Source organism: Molothrus aeneus, chromosome 30 (genome assembly GCF_037042795.1).
Source record: "Molothrus aeneus isolate 106 chromosome 30, BPBGC_Maene_1.0, whole genome shotgun sequence".
In the NCBI taxonomy this organism is placed as follows: Eukaryota; Metazoa; Chordata; class Aves; order Passeriformes; family Icteridae; genus Molothrus; species Molothrus aeneus.
Genome location: NC_089675.1, coordinates 1,792,581 through 1,807,881, shown reverse-complemented (window position 1 = coordinate 1,807,881; position 15,301 = coordinate 1,792,581). Strand labels below are relative to the sequence as shown.

General features: G+C 64.6%; 2 protein-coding genes across 6 annotated transcripts; one reads left to right on the top strand and one right to left on the bottom strand.

Moving 5' to 3' along the window:
• Positions 1-1,930: 1,930 nt before the first annotated feature.
• Positions 1,931-10,392, top strand: STAT6 (signal transducer and activator of transcription 6). 3 transcript variants are annotated; one of them, XM_066567741.1, is made up of 20 exons: positions 1,931-2,051; positions 3,378-3,507; positions 3,599-3,737; positions 5,312-5,395; positions 5,482-5,786; positions 5,886-6,017; positions 6,114-6,302; positions 6,373-6,460; positions 6,550-6,672; positions 6,777-6,869; positions 7,011-7,217; positions 7,294-7,388; positions 7,477-7,613; positions 7,722-7,868; positions 8,350-8,419; positions 8,724-8,849; positions 8,934-9,035; positions 9,135-9,200; positions 9,398-9,544; positions 9,621-10,392. In XM_066567741.1, the coding sequence occupies exons 2-20, from the start codon at positions 3,392-3,394 to the stop codon at positions 9,796-9,798; spliced, it is 2,544 nt and encodes an 847-aa protein (XP_066423838.1). In that variant the 5' UTR covers positions 1,931-2,051; positions 3,378-3,391; the 3' UTR covers positions 9,799-10,392. The 3 variants fall into 3 exon arrangements, 2 of the variants coding, with proteins under 2 accessions (XP_066423838.1, XP_066423839.1); XM_066567742.1 differs by lacking the exon at positions 1,931-2,051 and adding an exon at positions 2,323-3,014; XR_010785157.1 differs by lacking the exon at positions 9,621-10,392 and having other exon boundaries at positions 8,959-9,035; positions 9,398-9,434.
• A 421-nt stretch (positions 10,393-10,813) lies between these two features.
• On the bottom strand, positions 10,814-14,723 carry NAB2 (NGFI-A binding protein 2). Of its 3 annotated transcripts, XM_066567670.1 has the most exons (7): positions 14,637-14,723; positions 12,888-13,689; positions 12,538-12,671; positions 12,066-12,117; positions 11,766-11,898; positions 11,483-11,683; positions 10,814-11,369 (listed from the first exon to the last, which is right to left on the bottom strand). In XM_066567670.1, the coding sequence occupies exons 2-7, from the start codon at positions 13,680-13,682 to the stop codon at positions 11,275-11,277; spliced, it is 1,410 nt and encodes a 469-aa protein (XP_066423767.1). In that variant the 5' UTR covers positions 13,683-13,689; positions 14,637-14,723; the 3' UTR covers positions 10,814-11,274. The 3 variants fall into 3 exon arrangements, with proteins under 3 accessions (XP_066423767.1, XP_066423768.1, XP_066423766.1); XM_066567671.1 differs by lacking the exon at positions 11,483-11,683; XM_066567669.1 differs by lacking the exon at positions 14,637-14,723 and having other exon boundaries at positions 12,888-13,898.
• Between the last annotated feature and the right edge of the window lie 578 nt (positions 14,724-15,301).

Below are 15,301 nucleotides of genomic sequence, written 5' to 3'. Positions count from 1 at the left end.
TCTGCTGGCACCCCACTCTCCTGGTTGGGCGCTGTTTGGGGACAGGGCGTGCATGGGGTAAAGGAAGAGCCCTTCTTTCCCCTGTCCCACCGGTGGGCCTCAACAGTGAGTTCCTGGGACGGGAGCGGCACCAAATCCAGGCCGGGCTCCCAGAGCTGTGAGTCATCCTGGGCTGGGTTGGCTGGGAAGGCCCCGCTCCTTTTCCTACGAACCAGAGGAAATTTCATGTCCCGAGCGGTCAGCACCCCCAACACGTGGGTGTCCTCCTCGTGGCACTGTCACCAGTGTCCCACCGTGTCCTGTGTTCTGGCCTCAGCCTCGGCTGGCAGCAGTGGCGTCCTCAGCACCCCAGGGAAACTGAGGCACGCTGAGGGGCAGAAATGTCCCTCGGGCTCTTCCCGGCGAGGGCAGAGTCGGAGAGAAGTCCGGGTGTTCACAGCATTTGGAAAACCCTGGAATATCCATCGGTGTGAAAGCCCCGAGGAATCTGAGGGCAGGATAGGGAGCGTGCTCTGAGGTGCCCCCGCAGGGTGAGGAGGGTGCAGAGGGCTGGGAGATCGCAGAGCCAGGCTGGGACATTGCAGAGGGGACATGGGACACGGTGGGATCCATCCCCGTGCCCCCGACACAGCCCGCCCGACGGTGGGGGGCTGAGGTTGGCTGCCAGCAAGGGCTGGTGGTTAATGAGTAACATCCGTGGGATGTACGGCAGCACCTCGGCACCGGGAAGGGGACGGGGAGTGTGCGGCAGTTCCAGCTTGGGAACAAGGTTTCCTGTTGCAGTGAGAGCACAAAGCTCGTACTGACACTGTGGGGGTCCCTGAGCCCCCTCTCCGAGCCTGGGCTCCTCCTGAGCCACCTTCTCGCCCAGCCTCGCGGGTAGGCAAAGCCCTTGGGGTGGAGGAGGAAGCGAAAGTGGCTGGGTGGAGGGGGTTTGGGGAGGGGGAGAGGGTGGGAGAGGCTTCTCCCCGTCCCCAGGTGCTGTGTCCTGCCCCATGTTGAGCCGGTTTTCCCGGCTACAACACAGCTGAGACCTCGGTTTCCGTTGCCGGAGGGTCCCCATGGGATGTTGCCCCCATGGGGGAGGGAATTGGGAAAAGCAGAAGAAGAAGAGGGAAACCTGGAAAGTGGGATTGGAAGGATTCAGGGCATGGCTGGGCTGAAGGAGCTGCTGTGACTGATGCCAGGAGGGGACAAGGCAGATCCCCTGCCTCGAGCTCCTCCTGGGCTGTGGGAGGAGGAGGGAGCAGAGCAGCTTCTCCTGCAGGCTCTCAGCAGATCCAGGCATGCCTGGCTTAAGGCTTACGCTCCAGGTTGGCGCTTCCAGCCAGCAGCTGCCTCCCAGGGCTGAGCAGAAATACAGGTTTAATGGGGAAGGAGCATGGGGATTAACCTCGAGGGTGGCAAAAGGAGAGGCTGTTTTTCCCCTCCTGCCAAGAATCCCACTGGGACTGTGAGGAAAAGCCCAGCAGCATTCCCAGAATTGCTGCGTGCGTTTCTCACCGGGCATTGACCCCTGGGAGTCACCTCATGCCCCGCAGCGAATGCTCGGGATCTGTTTACTCCGGGCCGTAAAGTGGAGTCGAAAGCAAAAGCATTTCTGGAAGGCGTCAACCTCCAGCCACCATGACCGGTCCCCTCGTGGGGTGGCACCGTGAGGGCTGGTGACCCCCGGGCTGCTCCCAACGCCGGGCTCGGGGCAGGCCGCAGGCGTTTGTTTGCTCCGGCCGCGACGTTGCCCAGTGACGCCGGCTTCCTTCCCCTCGCAGGCTTCTCGGAGTCTCTCAGCTCCACCTCCGCCCTGCGCCTTCGGCGGCTCCGCGCGGCCCAGGCCCGTGGGGAACAACGCGCTGCCCGCGGGGGACTCGGGCCGTGGCCGCGGCTTCGCGCTCGCCCCTTCGCCTGAGGGCACGGCGGGCCCGGCCCGCGCCGCCCGGGGATCCCGCCGCTGCCCGGCCCCTCGGCTGGGCTGTGAGACGCCGCCGGCGCTGCGGGATCCGCCGCGGGATCGGGCCTTGGCCCCGGGCGGGGCCGGCGGAACCGGCAGTGAGGTGTGTGTGTGTGTGTGTGTGTATGTGTGTGTGTGTGTGTCTGGAGACCCCCTCGGCCCGGCGGGCCCGCGGGGCTGCGGCGGGGCCTGAGGGGGCGAGCGGGGCGGGAGGAAGGGCGGGAGCTGCCGGGAAGAGGCGCGGGCAGTGCTGAGGGGACGGGCTGGGAGTGTTGGGGTTCCAACTCCCACCTTGGGGTGCGGTGGGGCCGTGAGCCTCCAGCTCAGCCATTCCAGGTGGAATTCCAGGTGGAATTCCCAATCTAGCGCCTCATTCCAGTTCTGTTCTTGCTTTTCCTGATCTCTGCAGCCCACCGAGTGTGAGCGCCTCCAGCCCGTGCATTCCAGGTGGAATTCCCTCATTCCAGTTCTGTTCTTGCTTTTCCTGATCTCTGTAGCCCACCGAGTGTGAGCGCCTCCAGCCCGTGCATTCCAGGTGGAATTCCCTCATTCCAGTTCTGTTCTTGCTTTTCCTGATCTCTGCAGCCCACCGAGTGTGAGGGCCTCCAGCTCGGGCATTCCAGGTGGAATTCCCTATGTAATGCCTCATTCCAGGTGGAATTCCCAATCTAGCGCCTCATTCCAGTTCTGTTCTTGCTTTTCCTGATCTCTGCAGCCCACCAAGCTTCCAGCTTGGGCATTCCAGGTGGAGTTCCCTATGTAACGCCTCATTCCAGTTCTGTTCTTGCTTTTCCTGATCTCTCGAGCCCACCAAGTGTGAGGGCTTCCAGCTTGGGCATTCCAGGTGGAATTCCCTCTGTAACACCTCATTCCAGTTCTGAGGGCCTCCAGCCCGTGCATTCCAGGTGGAATTCCCTCATTCCAGTTCTGTCCTTGCTTTTCCTGATCTCTGCAGCCCACCGAGTGTGAGGGGCCCTCCCTGTGGGGGACACTTGAGGAAATTCTGGGGGACAGCCAGGCCACCTCACTGTGGACACCCCGGTTCAACGGCCTCACCAAGTTTGGGGTAATTCACACTTCTCCAACTCCCCAGGAGTTGCACACTCTTCCACCTCTCCCATGCCCAGTCCAGCAGCACTTGCCCATCCCTTTGAAAATCCTTGTGGCAAAAGGAGCAGGGAATCCCCAGAGATTCAGGAAACTGAGGCACAAGTGGGCTGCCAGCCCGCCCAGGATTGCCCAAGAAGCTGATCCTGGATCAACCTTCCCACTCCTTCTCCTCCTCCCCAGCAGCCCCAGCCCAGTGGAGCAGCAGGTTCAGACGTGGAGGGACAAGCAGCAGCTCTTGCACCCTCCCTGAGGGCCTCTCGGCCCTCAAGGGCTGGCTGGGGGCTGCTCAAGTGCTCCCCATCCCCTCTCCTGCCTTCAGGTGACTGTTCCAAGATGTCCCTCTGGAACCTCGTGTCCCACATGCGACCAGAGGAGTTCAGCAGCCTCTCCACGGAGTTTCCCCGGAGCCTGCGCTGTCTCCTGGCTGAGTGGCTGGAGAACCAGCCCTGGTGAGTCTCCCTGGAACAGCACAAGCTTGGGGGTCACACGGGGGCAGGTGGGGGATCCATGCCCATTCTCCCAACTTTTCCCCCTCTCCAGGGAGTTCATCAATGGCTCAGACGCCTTCTGCACCAGCATGGCCAGCAGGATGCTCTCGGACATGCTGGAGAAACTCCGCAGCACTGCCGGCAGCGACGGGCAGCAGTGCCAGATCCTGCAGCAAGTCAGCAACATCGAGGTGTGCAGGGACCCTGGGGCTGGGTCACGCCGGGATTGCAGCCAGCTCCCAGGAAAAATTGATTGTTTTATGCTGGAAGGGCTCAATGCCTAAGGATGGTCCCTGGGTGACAAAATTTTCCAGGCTTGTGAGCAATAAGCAGACTCAGCAATTGGGTTTTTGGGGTCTTCCAGAGGACAGAGGGGTTTTTTTTTTTGCAGTTCTGCAGCCCAGGGGCTCACAGGGAGCTGCCACATCTTCCCTGAAATGGTCCTGTGGGGACCCCCCTGAGCCCCTCAGCCCCCCGTTGTTGGCACCTGGGGGCCGTCTCTGCAGATGTTCCCCATTTTCTGCTCAAGTGTTTGATTTCTCCTTCCTCCAAGCTGTGTGGGTCTGCATTTCCTCCTGCTGTGAGCTCTGGGTTTCATTTTTGAGGCTCTTTCTCTTATCAAGGCTGTTGGAATTGCTCTGTCCCTTTCACAACCATCTGATTTATCTCCCCTGGCCAGTGGAGCTCAGAGCACCAGAGCTGAGCAGGGCTCACTCCCAGAGCCCCACTCTGGTTGAAAATTCTGCTTTTTTTGGTAACAGACCTTTTTAATATTCAACATTTGGGAAGGGATCAGCTTTAGTCACAACTTCTGGGGAACAGGGTGACTTTTCAAAACAAGACTTTGTTGCTTTGTTGCTTTGTTGCTTTGTTGCTTTTTGCTGTAGGAAACAAGCAGATGTTTCAGCTTAGGGATTTTTTTATTATTTAAAATGCTGACGCAGAGCAGCCCTCCTGTGTTCCCTCCTCCCTCCATCCCTCATCCCAGAACACCAAATCCTCACTCCTCCATGCTCAGCCAGGCTGTTCCCTGCTTTTGGTGCTGCTGTGACCAGGTGACCCCCAGGATGGGCAACCACAGGGCTGGGGGTTGCAGGTGGGAGCCAAACTTGGGCTTCTCATCCCCCGAATTCCAAATTTTCCCTTGAAAAGCCCACGGGGCTACCAGTGCTGCATCCAGACCCCCACACTGGAGCTCCCACCGGCACAGGAACCCACCAAGCACGTCATCAGCCATTCCCCCATCGTGTTTCTGCTGCTGTTTTGGGAAGTTGCTAATTTGGGAAATGCGTGAAGGCCGGAGGAGCTGGCACGGGGACACGGGAGGCAGAGCCAGCAGGGGAATTCCTCTCCCTGTTTTTTTGTCAGTGGAAAGCATTGATCCACCCAGGGCAGCTGGGAGAGTCTCCCCCAGGTGTCAGGCTGGAGGTTGGAGGAAATGCTCGCAGGAATGGAGAATTCCTTTCAGTTTGGATTATTTTTTTTTTCTCTATTTGAAGTTGATTCTTCTACTTTTTATACAAAAAAAAAACCAACAAAAAATGGAGTTGGAGCCGATGATCCTGACGTTCCCTCCAACTCCAGACATCCCATGATTCTATGCACCATTTAAAGTGGTTTTAAAGCTACAAATCAGCTCTGTGGTGCTTGTGGAACCCCTGAATTACCTTGTCCACGTGTTGTGGGCGGGGTGGGAAGGAGCAAGGAGCGGGGGGCACGTGTCGTGTCCCCCCCTGACACCCCCAGTTTGTGTCCCCCTCCCCAGAACACTTTCCGCCGGGACCCTCTGCGGCTGGTGGCCGTCGTCAGAGCCGTCCTGGAGGGCGAGAAGGCAGCCGTGCTCAAACGGGTGGGTGCCCCCTGCCCCTCTCCCGGGCACCCCGAGGTGCAGGACCGGCCACAACCCCCCCCTGACCCCTCTGTGCTCTGCCCCAGGACCATCATCTGCCTCTCAGCTTCCACCGGAGGCAGGAGGAGCTGAAGTTCAGCCTGGGGCTGCAGCGGCTGCAGCACCGAGTCCGGGAGATCCAAGCGCTCCAGGAGGAGGGGCCCGGGCGGGACGGGGCTGTGCAGAGCCCCATGGCTCCCAAGGAGCTGCCCACCCTCATCATGGAGGCTGTGAAGGAGTTGGAGGCGGCCAAACAGCAGGTCCTGAAGAGGATCCAGATTTGGAAGAGGCAACAGCAGCTGGCAGGGAATGGGGCAATCTTTGAGGAGAATCTGGCACCGCTGCAGAAGAGGTGAGGGGGCACAGGGCAGAGCTGGGGGATCCCGAGCAACCTCCTGCTCCCTCCACCAGGTGAGTGAGGGTGGGGTGCTGAGAGTCCCCCTTTCCCCAGGTGTGAGAACCTGGTCGAGGTTTACTTCCAGCTGCAGCAGCAGGTGATGGCAGCAAGCACAGAGCTGGGGCCTGAGCTGCTGCCCCGGCTCCTGGAGCGCTTCAACGAGGTGTTGTCCAGCCTGGTCAAGAGGTAACAGCTGGGGGCTGTGGTGGCCATGGGTTGAGGTGGATCTGCAGGGGCCGGTGGCTGTGCCAAGTGCCACCGTGGTGTCCCTTTGCCCCTCAGCTCCTTCCTGGTGGAGAAGCAGCCCCCACAGGTGCTGAAGACCCAGACCAAGTTCCAGGCGAGCGTCCGGTTCCTGCTGGGCCCGCAGCTGCTGAAGGCAGCGCCCAAGCCCTACATGGTGAGGGCTGACATGGTGACAGAGAAGCAGGCACGGGAGCTGGAGCTCAGCAACTACAGCAACACCCTCAGGTGAGCAGTGGGTGTGAGGGCCGGGGGGTTTCCCCACCACCATTCCCCCCTGACCCCTTCCTCTGCCCAGTGAGAGCACAGGGGAGATCTTGCACAACACGGTGGCCTTGGAGACCAACCCCACCAGCGGGAACTGCTGTGCCAACTTCAAAAATGTGGTAAGTACCACCAGCTAGGGGCTGGGCTGGGGGCTCCATTGGGTTTTTGGGGTTCCTGAGGCTGGGGATGCTCAGCTCTCTCTCCCCAGCTGCTGAAGAAGATCAAGCGCTGCGAGAGGAAGGGCTCTGAGTCGGTGACGGAGGAGAAATGCGCCGTCCTCTTCAGCACCAACGTCACCTTGACCCCCAGCAACGTCTCCATCCACCTCCAGGTACCATGGGATGGGGCTAGATGTGCTGAGCCTTCCCCTGTGGGACACTGGGACAATCCCAGGGCAGCCACCACGCCTGGCTCAGGGCCACTGTGTGCCCTCAGGTCCTGTCTCTGCCCATCGTGGTCATCGTCCATGGGAACCAGGACAACAACGCCAAAGCCACCGTGCTGTGGGATAACGCCTTCTCTGACATTGTGAGTGCCACGAGCTGGAGGGAAGGAGCTGGAAACTGGGGCTGACTGGGCTTTGCACTCCCACCAGTGCAGGTGGGAGCAGGAGCCCAGGGGTGGGGCATGGTGGGCATCCTGTCCTGATGTCCCCCTGCCTGGCCACAGGACCGGGTGCCCTTCGTGGTGGCCGAGCGGGTGCCCTGGGACAAGATGTGTGACACCCTGAACCTGAAGTTCATGGCAGAGGTGCAGACCACCAAGGGGCTCCTCAAGGAGCACTACTTCTTCCTGGCCCAGAAGATCTTCAATGACCACAGCGCCAGCCCCGAGGACTTCCAGAGCCGCCACGTCTCCTGGGCCCAGTTCAACAAGGTGACTGGGAGGGATGGCCAAGGTGGGCAGGGACCAGCGTGGCCATGGGGAGCCTCATGGCCTCTCTCTGCCTCAGGAGATCCTCCCTGGCCGGGGATTCACCTTCTGGCAGTGGTTTGATGGAGTCCTGGACCTCACCAAGAGATGCCTCAAAAGTTACTGGTCGGACAGGTGGGTGCCCCAGGGCTGGGCTTTGGGGGGGTCCTGATCCCACCCCACTGCCATGGGTGGTCCTGATCCCTGTTCTCCACCCATCCAGGCTCATCATGGGCTTCATCAGCAAGCAGTATGTGTGCAAGCTGCTGAGCATGCAGCCAGATGGGACCTTCCTGCTCCGCTTCAGCGACTCCGAGATTGGGGGCGTCACCATCGCTTACGTCATGCGGGGCAAGGACGGTGAGACGGGGTCAGGTGCAGTGCAGGGCAGGGGTCCTCACTGCCAGGGGGTGTGGGCAGTTCCAGGAACCAGCACTGGAATGCAGTGACGTGTCTCCCCTCGCTCAGGCTCCAGCCAGGTGGAAAACATCCAGCCCTTCTCTGCCAAGGATCTGTCCATCCGCTCCCTTGGCGACCGCATCCGGGATCTGGGGCAGCTCCGGAACCTGTACCCCAACATCCCCAAGGACCAGGCCTTTGGGAGTCACTACAACAGTGAGTGGGGAGGGCCTGGATGGGCCCTGGGCTGCAGGGCCCCATCCTCTCACCTCCCTCTTATAATGAAAATTCATTATAAACTTCAAAATCCTCATCAGCCTAAAACCAGACTTCTACTCCCTTACCTTCTTCCCCATTGCACTGGTCGTATCATGATCTGTCCTACAATTTGCAACATGATATAGGGCCTCAGACCCCTACATTACAAAATTTTTCCCTACCTGCTATTCTTCATTGAAGATCTTCTGGTCAAGGAAGAAGCAGTGCTCCTTGAGGAGCCCCTTGGTGGTCTGCACCTCTGCCATGACCTTCAGGTTCAGGGTGTCACACACACTCTGCACCCCAGCAATGCTGTGAGGGGGCTTATGGGTCTCACCCCGGTGGCCCCAGGGCTTGCAGGAGCAACTGGGGCTGGTAGAGATGGTTGGCAGGGCATGATGGGGGTGGTGGTTCATGGATGGTTCTCCTCCCTGAGCAGAAGAGCAGACAGGCAAGGACGGCCGGGGCTACGTCTCCACTGCCATCAAGATGACTGTGGAAAGTGAAAGGTGGGTGTGAGGCCATATCTGTGCTGGAGGTGTGTGCACATGGGCCAGGGTTTGCACAGACCCCTGGCCAGCCTGAGCATCCCCCTGGGCAGGGAAATCCCTGACTGGGGAAAACAGAGCTGTGCTGGTGAGCAAAGAGCCCCCTGTGAGCCCTCAAGCTGTGCTGGGGCACATTTGTGCACCTCCCACCCTCCCCTCGAGCACCCACTGGCACATGTCCTCCTTCAGAGCCCCCCTCGAGCACCCACTGGCCCCTGTGGAGCCTGGACCTGGCAGTGCTGATGGGGTCCATGTGCTTTTGCAGGGACCAGCAGCCCCCAAGCACCATGGGGGCCCCCCCTGAGGCCCCCCAGGCACCGATGTTCAACCTACCCATGCTGCAGCATGAGCTGCACCCTGAGAATCTACAGCCACTGCTGGCCCCCGTGTGGTGAGTGCCCTGCTGTGGGGCGTGGGGTGGGGGCTGTGGCAGTGCCCCCCCCTCAATCTGAACCTCTGTGTGTGTGCACTGCAGCCCCCCCACTTCATTCTGCCCCCAGCCCATGCCCGGGGGCTACCCCGCGGTTGAGAGCAGCATCATGATGGTGCCCGACAGGCTGACCCCCCCCTTCCACAGGTAGGAGCAGGGCAGGGTGGGGGGCAGGGGGGACACCCCACCACCCCCAGCAGGGTTCAGGGGTGTTCCCCCTTCCCTGAGTGCTCCCGCTGCCCACAGCCCATCCCCGATGCTCTCGCCTCCCTCGCTGTCCCACTGCCAGGACCCTGCCTTCAGGACCCCTGGGTAAGAACTGGCACAGAGGTGGAAGGGGGGCACCGTGCCCTGTACCCCTTTAGCCCTTCCCCACCTAATCCCAGGCTGGCAGAGCTGGAGTGGCCACCCCAGGAGGAGCCCCCCACAAACCAAGCAGTGCCCCCCAACACCTCGGGGCTGGTGAGTGCCCTGGGGGACAGGATCTACCCCATTCTTTGCCACCCCAGACCCTTCATGCCCAGCCAGTTCCTGCCTGGGGATGTCTCTCAGCTGCTGCCCGCGGGTCCCTCAGCGGAACCGCAGGACGAGGAGATGCCCGAGCTGCCCCCGTTCCCCCTCCTGGAGGAGGCGTCGCTGCAGAGCCCTCCGCGGTGGTAAGCACGGGGAGGGGGCAGCAGAGAGAAGCCCCTCCCAGTCCCCAGCCGGTCACCCTGCTGTTTCTGTCCCCAGGATGTCGCCCAGCATGGATCAGCCATCAACCTCAGAGTTGGATCAGCTCCTGGAGATGCCCCCGTTGCCCCCCTTTGCCCCCCTCCAGCAGCACAGCGGGTACCCCAATTCCAACCTGTCCTCCTGGGGGCTGGGGGATGCACGGTGGGATGACAGCATCCGGCCAGGACACGCGTGAGGGGGCTCCTGGTGAGGGGGGGGGTACTTCGGACTGCGATTCCCCCCCTCCACTCCCTCCCAGCCTTGCCTGGGTTCATGGACTTGCTACGACTCCCGCAGGAGTGGAAACTCCAGCTGGCAAAGGCAGGGCTTGGGGGGGATTTGGGGTAACCCCCGTCGTCGTCGTCGTCCCCTCCACCTCCGTGCATTGCATCCGCTGCCGGGGGTCCGCGGGTGAGCGGGTGCGGGCTTAGGGGGGCCCCGTCCTGCGTGGGGGGCACCGGCAGCCGCACGCGGTGCCCCCAGCCCACGCCCGCCGGGATGAGTCACCGCGGGGGCGGGAGGCGGCAGCGCGAACGGCGCCGGGGCGGAGGTGCCAGCCCGGTGCCCCCCGGCGGAGGGGGGGGACGGGACACACCGGGACCCCCATGGAAGGGGAGGACACGACCCCCCCCCCCCCCCCGCCGCACCCCCGCAATCAGCGCTTGCTTTGGGGTTTTGAGCTGTTCGTCACTTCCCCTCCCCTCCAGGTTGGAGCAAAGAGGGTAGGAAGATAAGCCATAAAATAAAGTTTTATTCCAAAATAACAAAATAAATAATCTACTGTACACGGTACAAAGGAAGAGTCGCTAATGCTCTAAAAAGACACCACACAGTCCTAACGGGGGGGTGGGGAGTGGGAACCCCGGGGCTGGGCACGGTTTGTAGGAATGGGGGGGGGGGGATAAAGAGGAGGAACCCCGAGGGGTTTTGGGGTGGGGTCGGGGGGAACAGCACCTCCCCAGTGCCCATCAAACGCCGCCTGCATCGTGCTGGGAGGGGGTGACACCCCCCTGGCACGTGTGACACCCCCCGGCACAGGGACCATGCTGGAAGCACACGCAGGTATCGGGGTGCGGGGGGTTCGTGCGGGGGTGTGTGTGTGTATTGGGGGGGGGGGGTATTTACAGCCGATTGGGTGCTGGGGGGGGGGTCGCAGGGTTTGGGGGGGCGGTGGGGGTGCACAGTGAGCTGGCACGTGCTGCGGGGAGGGGGCTGGCGGCTGCTGCGTGGGCGCTGCGGGTGCGGGGTGGGGAGGGGGGACCGTGTGCCCGGCGTGGGCGGCAGCGCTGACGTGGGAGCGCACAGTGCGACGCGTCTGTCCCCGCGTGGTGACAGAGCCCGAGGTGGGGAGGGGGGGAACGGTCAGCACGGGGCTGTACAGGGGTGGGAGGGGGGGGCTCCAGTCCATCGAGGGCTCCCCAGCCCTGGGGGGCGGCGGGGGAGCGGAGCCGGGCGGGATGAGGGTATTGCTGCTGCGGGGAGTTCGCATCCCGCCGCGGCTGAGGTAACCAGAGCGTCGGTGTGGGACGGGAGGGGGCCGGGTGGGCCGGGGGGGTTATGGGTGAGACCCCCCCCCCCTCCTCCCCAAGCTCCCCGGGGCCCGGAGCGCCACCGCACCCGTCCCCCAGCACGTTATTGCTTCGTTAATGGTGGCGGGGGGGCTACAGGGGCCTCACTGCCTGCTGGTCTCCTGCTCCACCTTGATGGTGCCCCGAGGGGGGTCTGGGGGGGCCGGAGGACCCCGTTCCGCCAGCCCGTCCTCGAACTCTGTGGGGAGAACACGGAGATGGCCATGAGGACACGATTGTACAGCAGAAGGCAGCGGTGCCCTCCTGACCCCTGCCCGCGGCAAAGCCCCCCCGGCCCCTCGGGGGGCTCACCTGGTCCCGGGGGCTTCCCCGGCAGGCAGGGGCTGAGCCGCCCCACGCGGTCGTGAGAGACCAAGCGGGCCAGGCGCAGCCCCTCGTCCATCAGCGTCTGCTGGAGGATGTGGCGGCTCCAGAGCCCATGGGGAGCGAGGCCGAGGGGCACGTCCGGGGCCGCACCGGGCGGAGGGGTCAGCCGGGGACAAGCCCCCGCCGCTGCCGAGAGAGGGGCGACAATCAGCGCGAGGAGAGGGGGCCGAGCACCACCAGAGAAAGGGGGAGACCCCCCCCTACTCACCCTGCAAGTGGCCGTCGAGGCTCTCCCCGGAGATGCTGCCCGTGTCCTCCTCCAAGCTGGCTCGGTACCCGGCCCCGGGCGGCTCCAGCCCCACCGGCAGTGCCAGGAGCTCAGGGCGGCTCTGCTCTCCCGCCTGCCAGGAGCACACAGGTGAGCAGATCCCCTGCACCACCCACCCCACGACACCCACGGTCCTCACCCCAGGCTGGCATGGGCAGCCCCGGGCGTGTTGCACAGTCACACCCACGCTCACAGGTGTGCACACCTGCACACGCTGCTCTCCCCTGCACCTGCACCCACCTCCTGCTTGAGCCGCTTGGCCACGACGGCGCCGCTGTCCTCAGGATGGGCCCTGGGGGTGGAAAGGGGCTGTGTCAGGCGTGGGGGTGGCCACAGCAAGGCTGTGAGCAGAGCCATCAGGCAGGTGGGGTTCTGGCACGGATGGAATTGGGGGCGGAAAAAAGAGGGAAGCAGCTGGAGAGCAAAGGGAAAAGGCAGCCCTGGCACGGTGGGCAGAGGACTTTGGGGATGGAGGCAAGAGATAGGGCATCCCCAGCGGCATCCCTTTGCTGCCTGGCATCCCTTCCCACGCCTGGCATCCCCGTCATTCCCATCCTCCCCACGTCCCACGCTCCGAGGTCAGGCAGAATCCGCCCACACTGGCAAAGGGGAACTGGGGGCCGCAGAGTCTTGGCCCCATCCAGAAGTGCTGGGGGCAAGGGGGTGACAACCAGACCCCCCTAGGCCTACAAGGGTGGGGTTTTGGGCTCACCTGGCGACCTTGAGCGAGGACAGGTAGGTACTCTCCCGTGCCACCTGTCGTGACAGCGAGAAGAGCTCGACGCGCCGCAGCAGCAGCGAGTTGTCCCGCAGGCAGAACTGGGCGGCCGCCTCATTGATGATGAGCTGGGGGCAGAAACGATGCGTGAGTGGGGACAGGGACACGGCAGCACCCACGGGACAGCACAGCCCACACAAGCCTCAGCTAAAGCAGCACCAGCTCCAGCCTGGCGTGGGAGGAGAGCTCAAATCCCACCCACTCACCACACCCCCAGAGCCACCCCAGTGCCTGTCCCAAGCCAGCGCATCGCACAACTCCAAGCAGGGAGCTCCCTCCCTCACCTCGTGCAGGGTGAGCTGCTTGCCCTCGCGGCGCCGGGCCTCGCCGCGGCCGTAGATCGCGCTGTGCCGCCGGATCTCCTCCTCCTTCTGCCGGTCACCGTCCTCCAGCTGGAAGATGTGCCCCACAGCCTTGGCCAGCTTCTTGTTGAGCTTCATCAGCGCCCTCAGCTCGGCCTCGCCACCTCGAGGGCAGCTCTGCAGCAGCCTCTCCACGCTCTCCACCACCGTCCGTGCCAACTCCGGCTCCAGCTCCGTGCCCACCGCCTGCTCCCCGCTGCTCCCGCCCGGGGAGAAGGGGGGACCCCCGGGTTCCTCATCCCCACCACCCTCCGACTCGGGGGTGCTCCTTCCCGGCCACGGTGGAGCCGCTGACGGTGACAGCTTCTCCCCTGGCTCCGTGGGGCTGCGGGCTGGGGGCGTCCCGGCGCTGCCACCCCCTTTGCCCGCGGCCTCGCCGGGGCTGGCGTGCCCGTTGCTGAGTGCCTTGCGCCCACCGGCCTCGGAGAGCTTGAAGAGTGGGATGCTGCTGACCGGGACAGCCGAGACGGGCTGGCTGAAGAGCCCTGGGTTGGATGCCCATTCCCGCAGGGCCTTCTGGAGGCGGCGGACGTGGAGGGGCTTGGTGGCCATGCCCACCAGCGCCATGATCTCCAGGAACTCCTCCTCGCCCGCCTCGCAGAGCTGCTGCACGTCGTCCCCCCCTTGCTGGATGAAGGTCTCGTAGTAGCCCAGCAGGTTGGCACGTTGCAGGACCCGGTAGAGCTGCAGCTCCCCCAGCGTGCGGGGCAGGGCCATGACGAGCCTGTGGTGGTGGACAGAGGACAGACGGACTCACCAACGGGATGGACGGACGTGCAGGAGAAAGCCCTCCCGCCCTTAGGCCTGGTACAGGGCAGAGGGAGCATTCCCGTGCATGGGTGTTCCAGTGTCCCTAAACCCCACGGGGCGCCCCGTCCCACCCATGTGCTCCAAACTGGGACGGTCCCTGCAGCCACAGCCCCTGGACGTGGCACAGACACGAGTGGGGTCACCCTCACCCCAACCCCTACCCCCCCTACCCTGGGCTGTGCCCACCCCAGCCAGCAGCCCCTCCATGTCAGCTCCTCACACAGGGCAGGACACACATCTAGGGGCTTCCCCCAGCCCCCCCATCCCCGGGGGTGATGTGCCAGTGCCGACCCCACCGTGGCCAACATCCCCCAGACCTCCTGCCCGTGCCCTGTTCCCCTGTGGTCCCCTGGATCCCACCGGGGCCGCCCTTCCCTGGTGACCCCGCCCCGCTCGGTGCCCCCATCCCCTCCCCGGTCCCACCAGGGCCACCTCCCCCCAGCGTCCCCGCACCTGCCCGGTGCCCTGCAGTGCCCCGAGCCCACCCCGTGCCCCATCCTCCCCCTCTCCTCCCAGCCCCACCGGGGTCACCCCTTCCCCGGGCTCTCCGCTCTGCCCGGTGACCCCCGCTGTCCCATCCCCCCGCCCCTCTGTGCTCCCACCGCTGCCATTCCCCCACGACCCCTCCCGGTACCCTCCGGTGCCGCGGTGCCCCCGGTGCCATCCTCTCCCCATGCATCCCAGACCCGCCCGGAGCCCCGTGGCCAACACCCCTCGTACCCCCCGCCCTGCCCGGTGTCCCTCGCCGCTCCGTCCCCCTCCGGTCCCCCCAGTCCCACCACAGCCACCGGGACTCCCGCCCTGCCCGGTGCCCCCCGGTGCCCCATCCCCTCCCGCCGTCCCCCCCCCCCGTTCGCTCACCGCCGCCTGGAACCGCCTCCGTCCGTTCCGCCCGCCCCGCCGGGCGGCCGGGGAGGGGCGGGGGGGCTCCGGGGCCGGCTCTAACCGGGGGGTCCTGGGGGTGCCGGGGCTCGGGGGGTCCCGCGGCCGGGCCGGGCGCGCTCCCTCCGCCGCGCCGCGCCGCTCTGCGCGCCGCCCACACGGGCGGGACCGTGAAATAGCAGCGGCCCCGGCTGCGCCGCGCGTGGGAGGCCCCGGGGGCGGATCCCGCGGCTGCCGCCCCCGCCGAGCGCGGGGAGGGGGGGGCAGCGGCGGGGGCGGCAGCACGGGGCCCCCTTCTCCCTCCCCCCCCCCCTCCAACCGGTACCGGGAGCAGCGGGAGGGGAGAGGGAGCTGCGCCCCGCACGGTGGCACCGGGGGTCCCGCAGCCCCGGCAGGGAGCGGGCAAGACACGCCTGGCACGGGAGGGTCCGTGGGAGAGGCAAAAGCCCCCGAAGGGGACGCGGTGCTCGGTGTTGGCGTGGACGCCCTGAATCCCCGCTCGCAGCATCGCCGGTTTCGGTGACAGCGGGAGCGGGCGCGGGGATGCTCCGGGTACCGGCACCGCTGTCCCGGCAGTGTCCCCCGGTGCCGGAGCCCTTACGGAGAGCTGGCACTCGGTGTCACCGGCACGCACACGCTGCCAC

What these genes read in the sequence shown, in the direction of transcription:
- STAT6 (XM_066567741.1), top strand. Translation starts at nt 3,392, where the DNA reads ATGTCCCTCTGGAACCTCGTGTCCCACATGCGACCAGAGGAGTTCAGC. An exon ending in AGCAAGTCAGCAACATCGAG is followed by an intron (nt 3,738 to 5,311) that starts GTGTGCAGGGAC and finishes CCCCCTCCCCAG; the next exon opens with AACACTTTCCGCCGGGACCC. An exon ending in CCACTGCTGGCCCCCGTGTG is followed by an intron (nt 8,850 to 8,933) that starts GTGAGTGCCCTG and finishes TGTGCACTGCAG; the next exon opens with CCCCCCCACTTCATTCTGCC.
- NAB2 (XM_066567670.1), bottom strand. Translation starts at nt 13,682, where the DNA reads ATGGCCCTGCCCCGCACGCTGGGGGAGCTGCAGCTCTACCGGGTCCTG. An exon ending in AGCAGCTCACCCTGCACGAG is followed by an intron (nt 12,672 to 12,887) that starts GTGAGGGAGGGA and finishes TTCTGCCCCCAG; the next exon opens with CTCATCATCAATGAGGCGGC. An exon ending in TCCTCGCTCAAGGTCGCCAG is followed by an intron (nt 12,118 to 12,537) that starts GTGAGCCCAAAA and finishes TTCCACCCCCAG; the next exon opens with GGCCCATCCTGAGGACAGCG.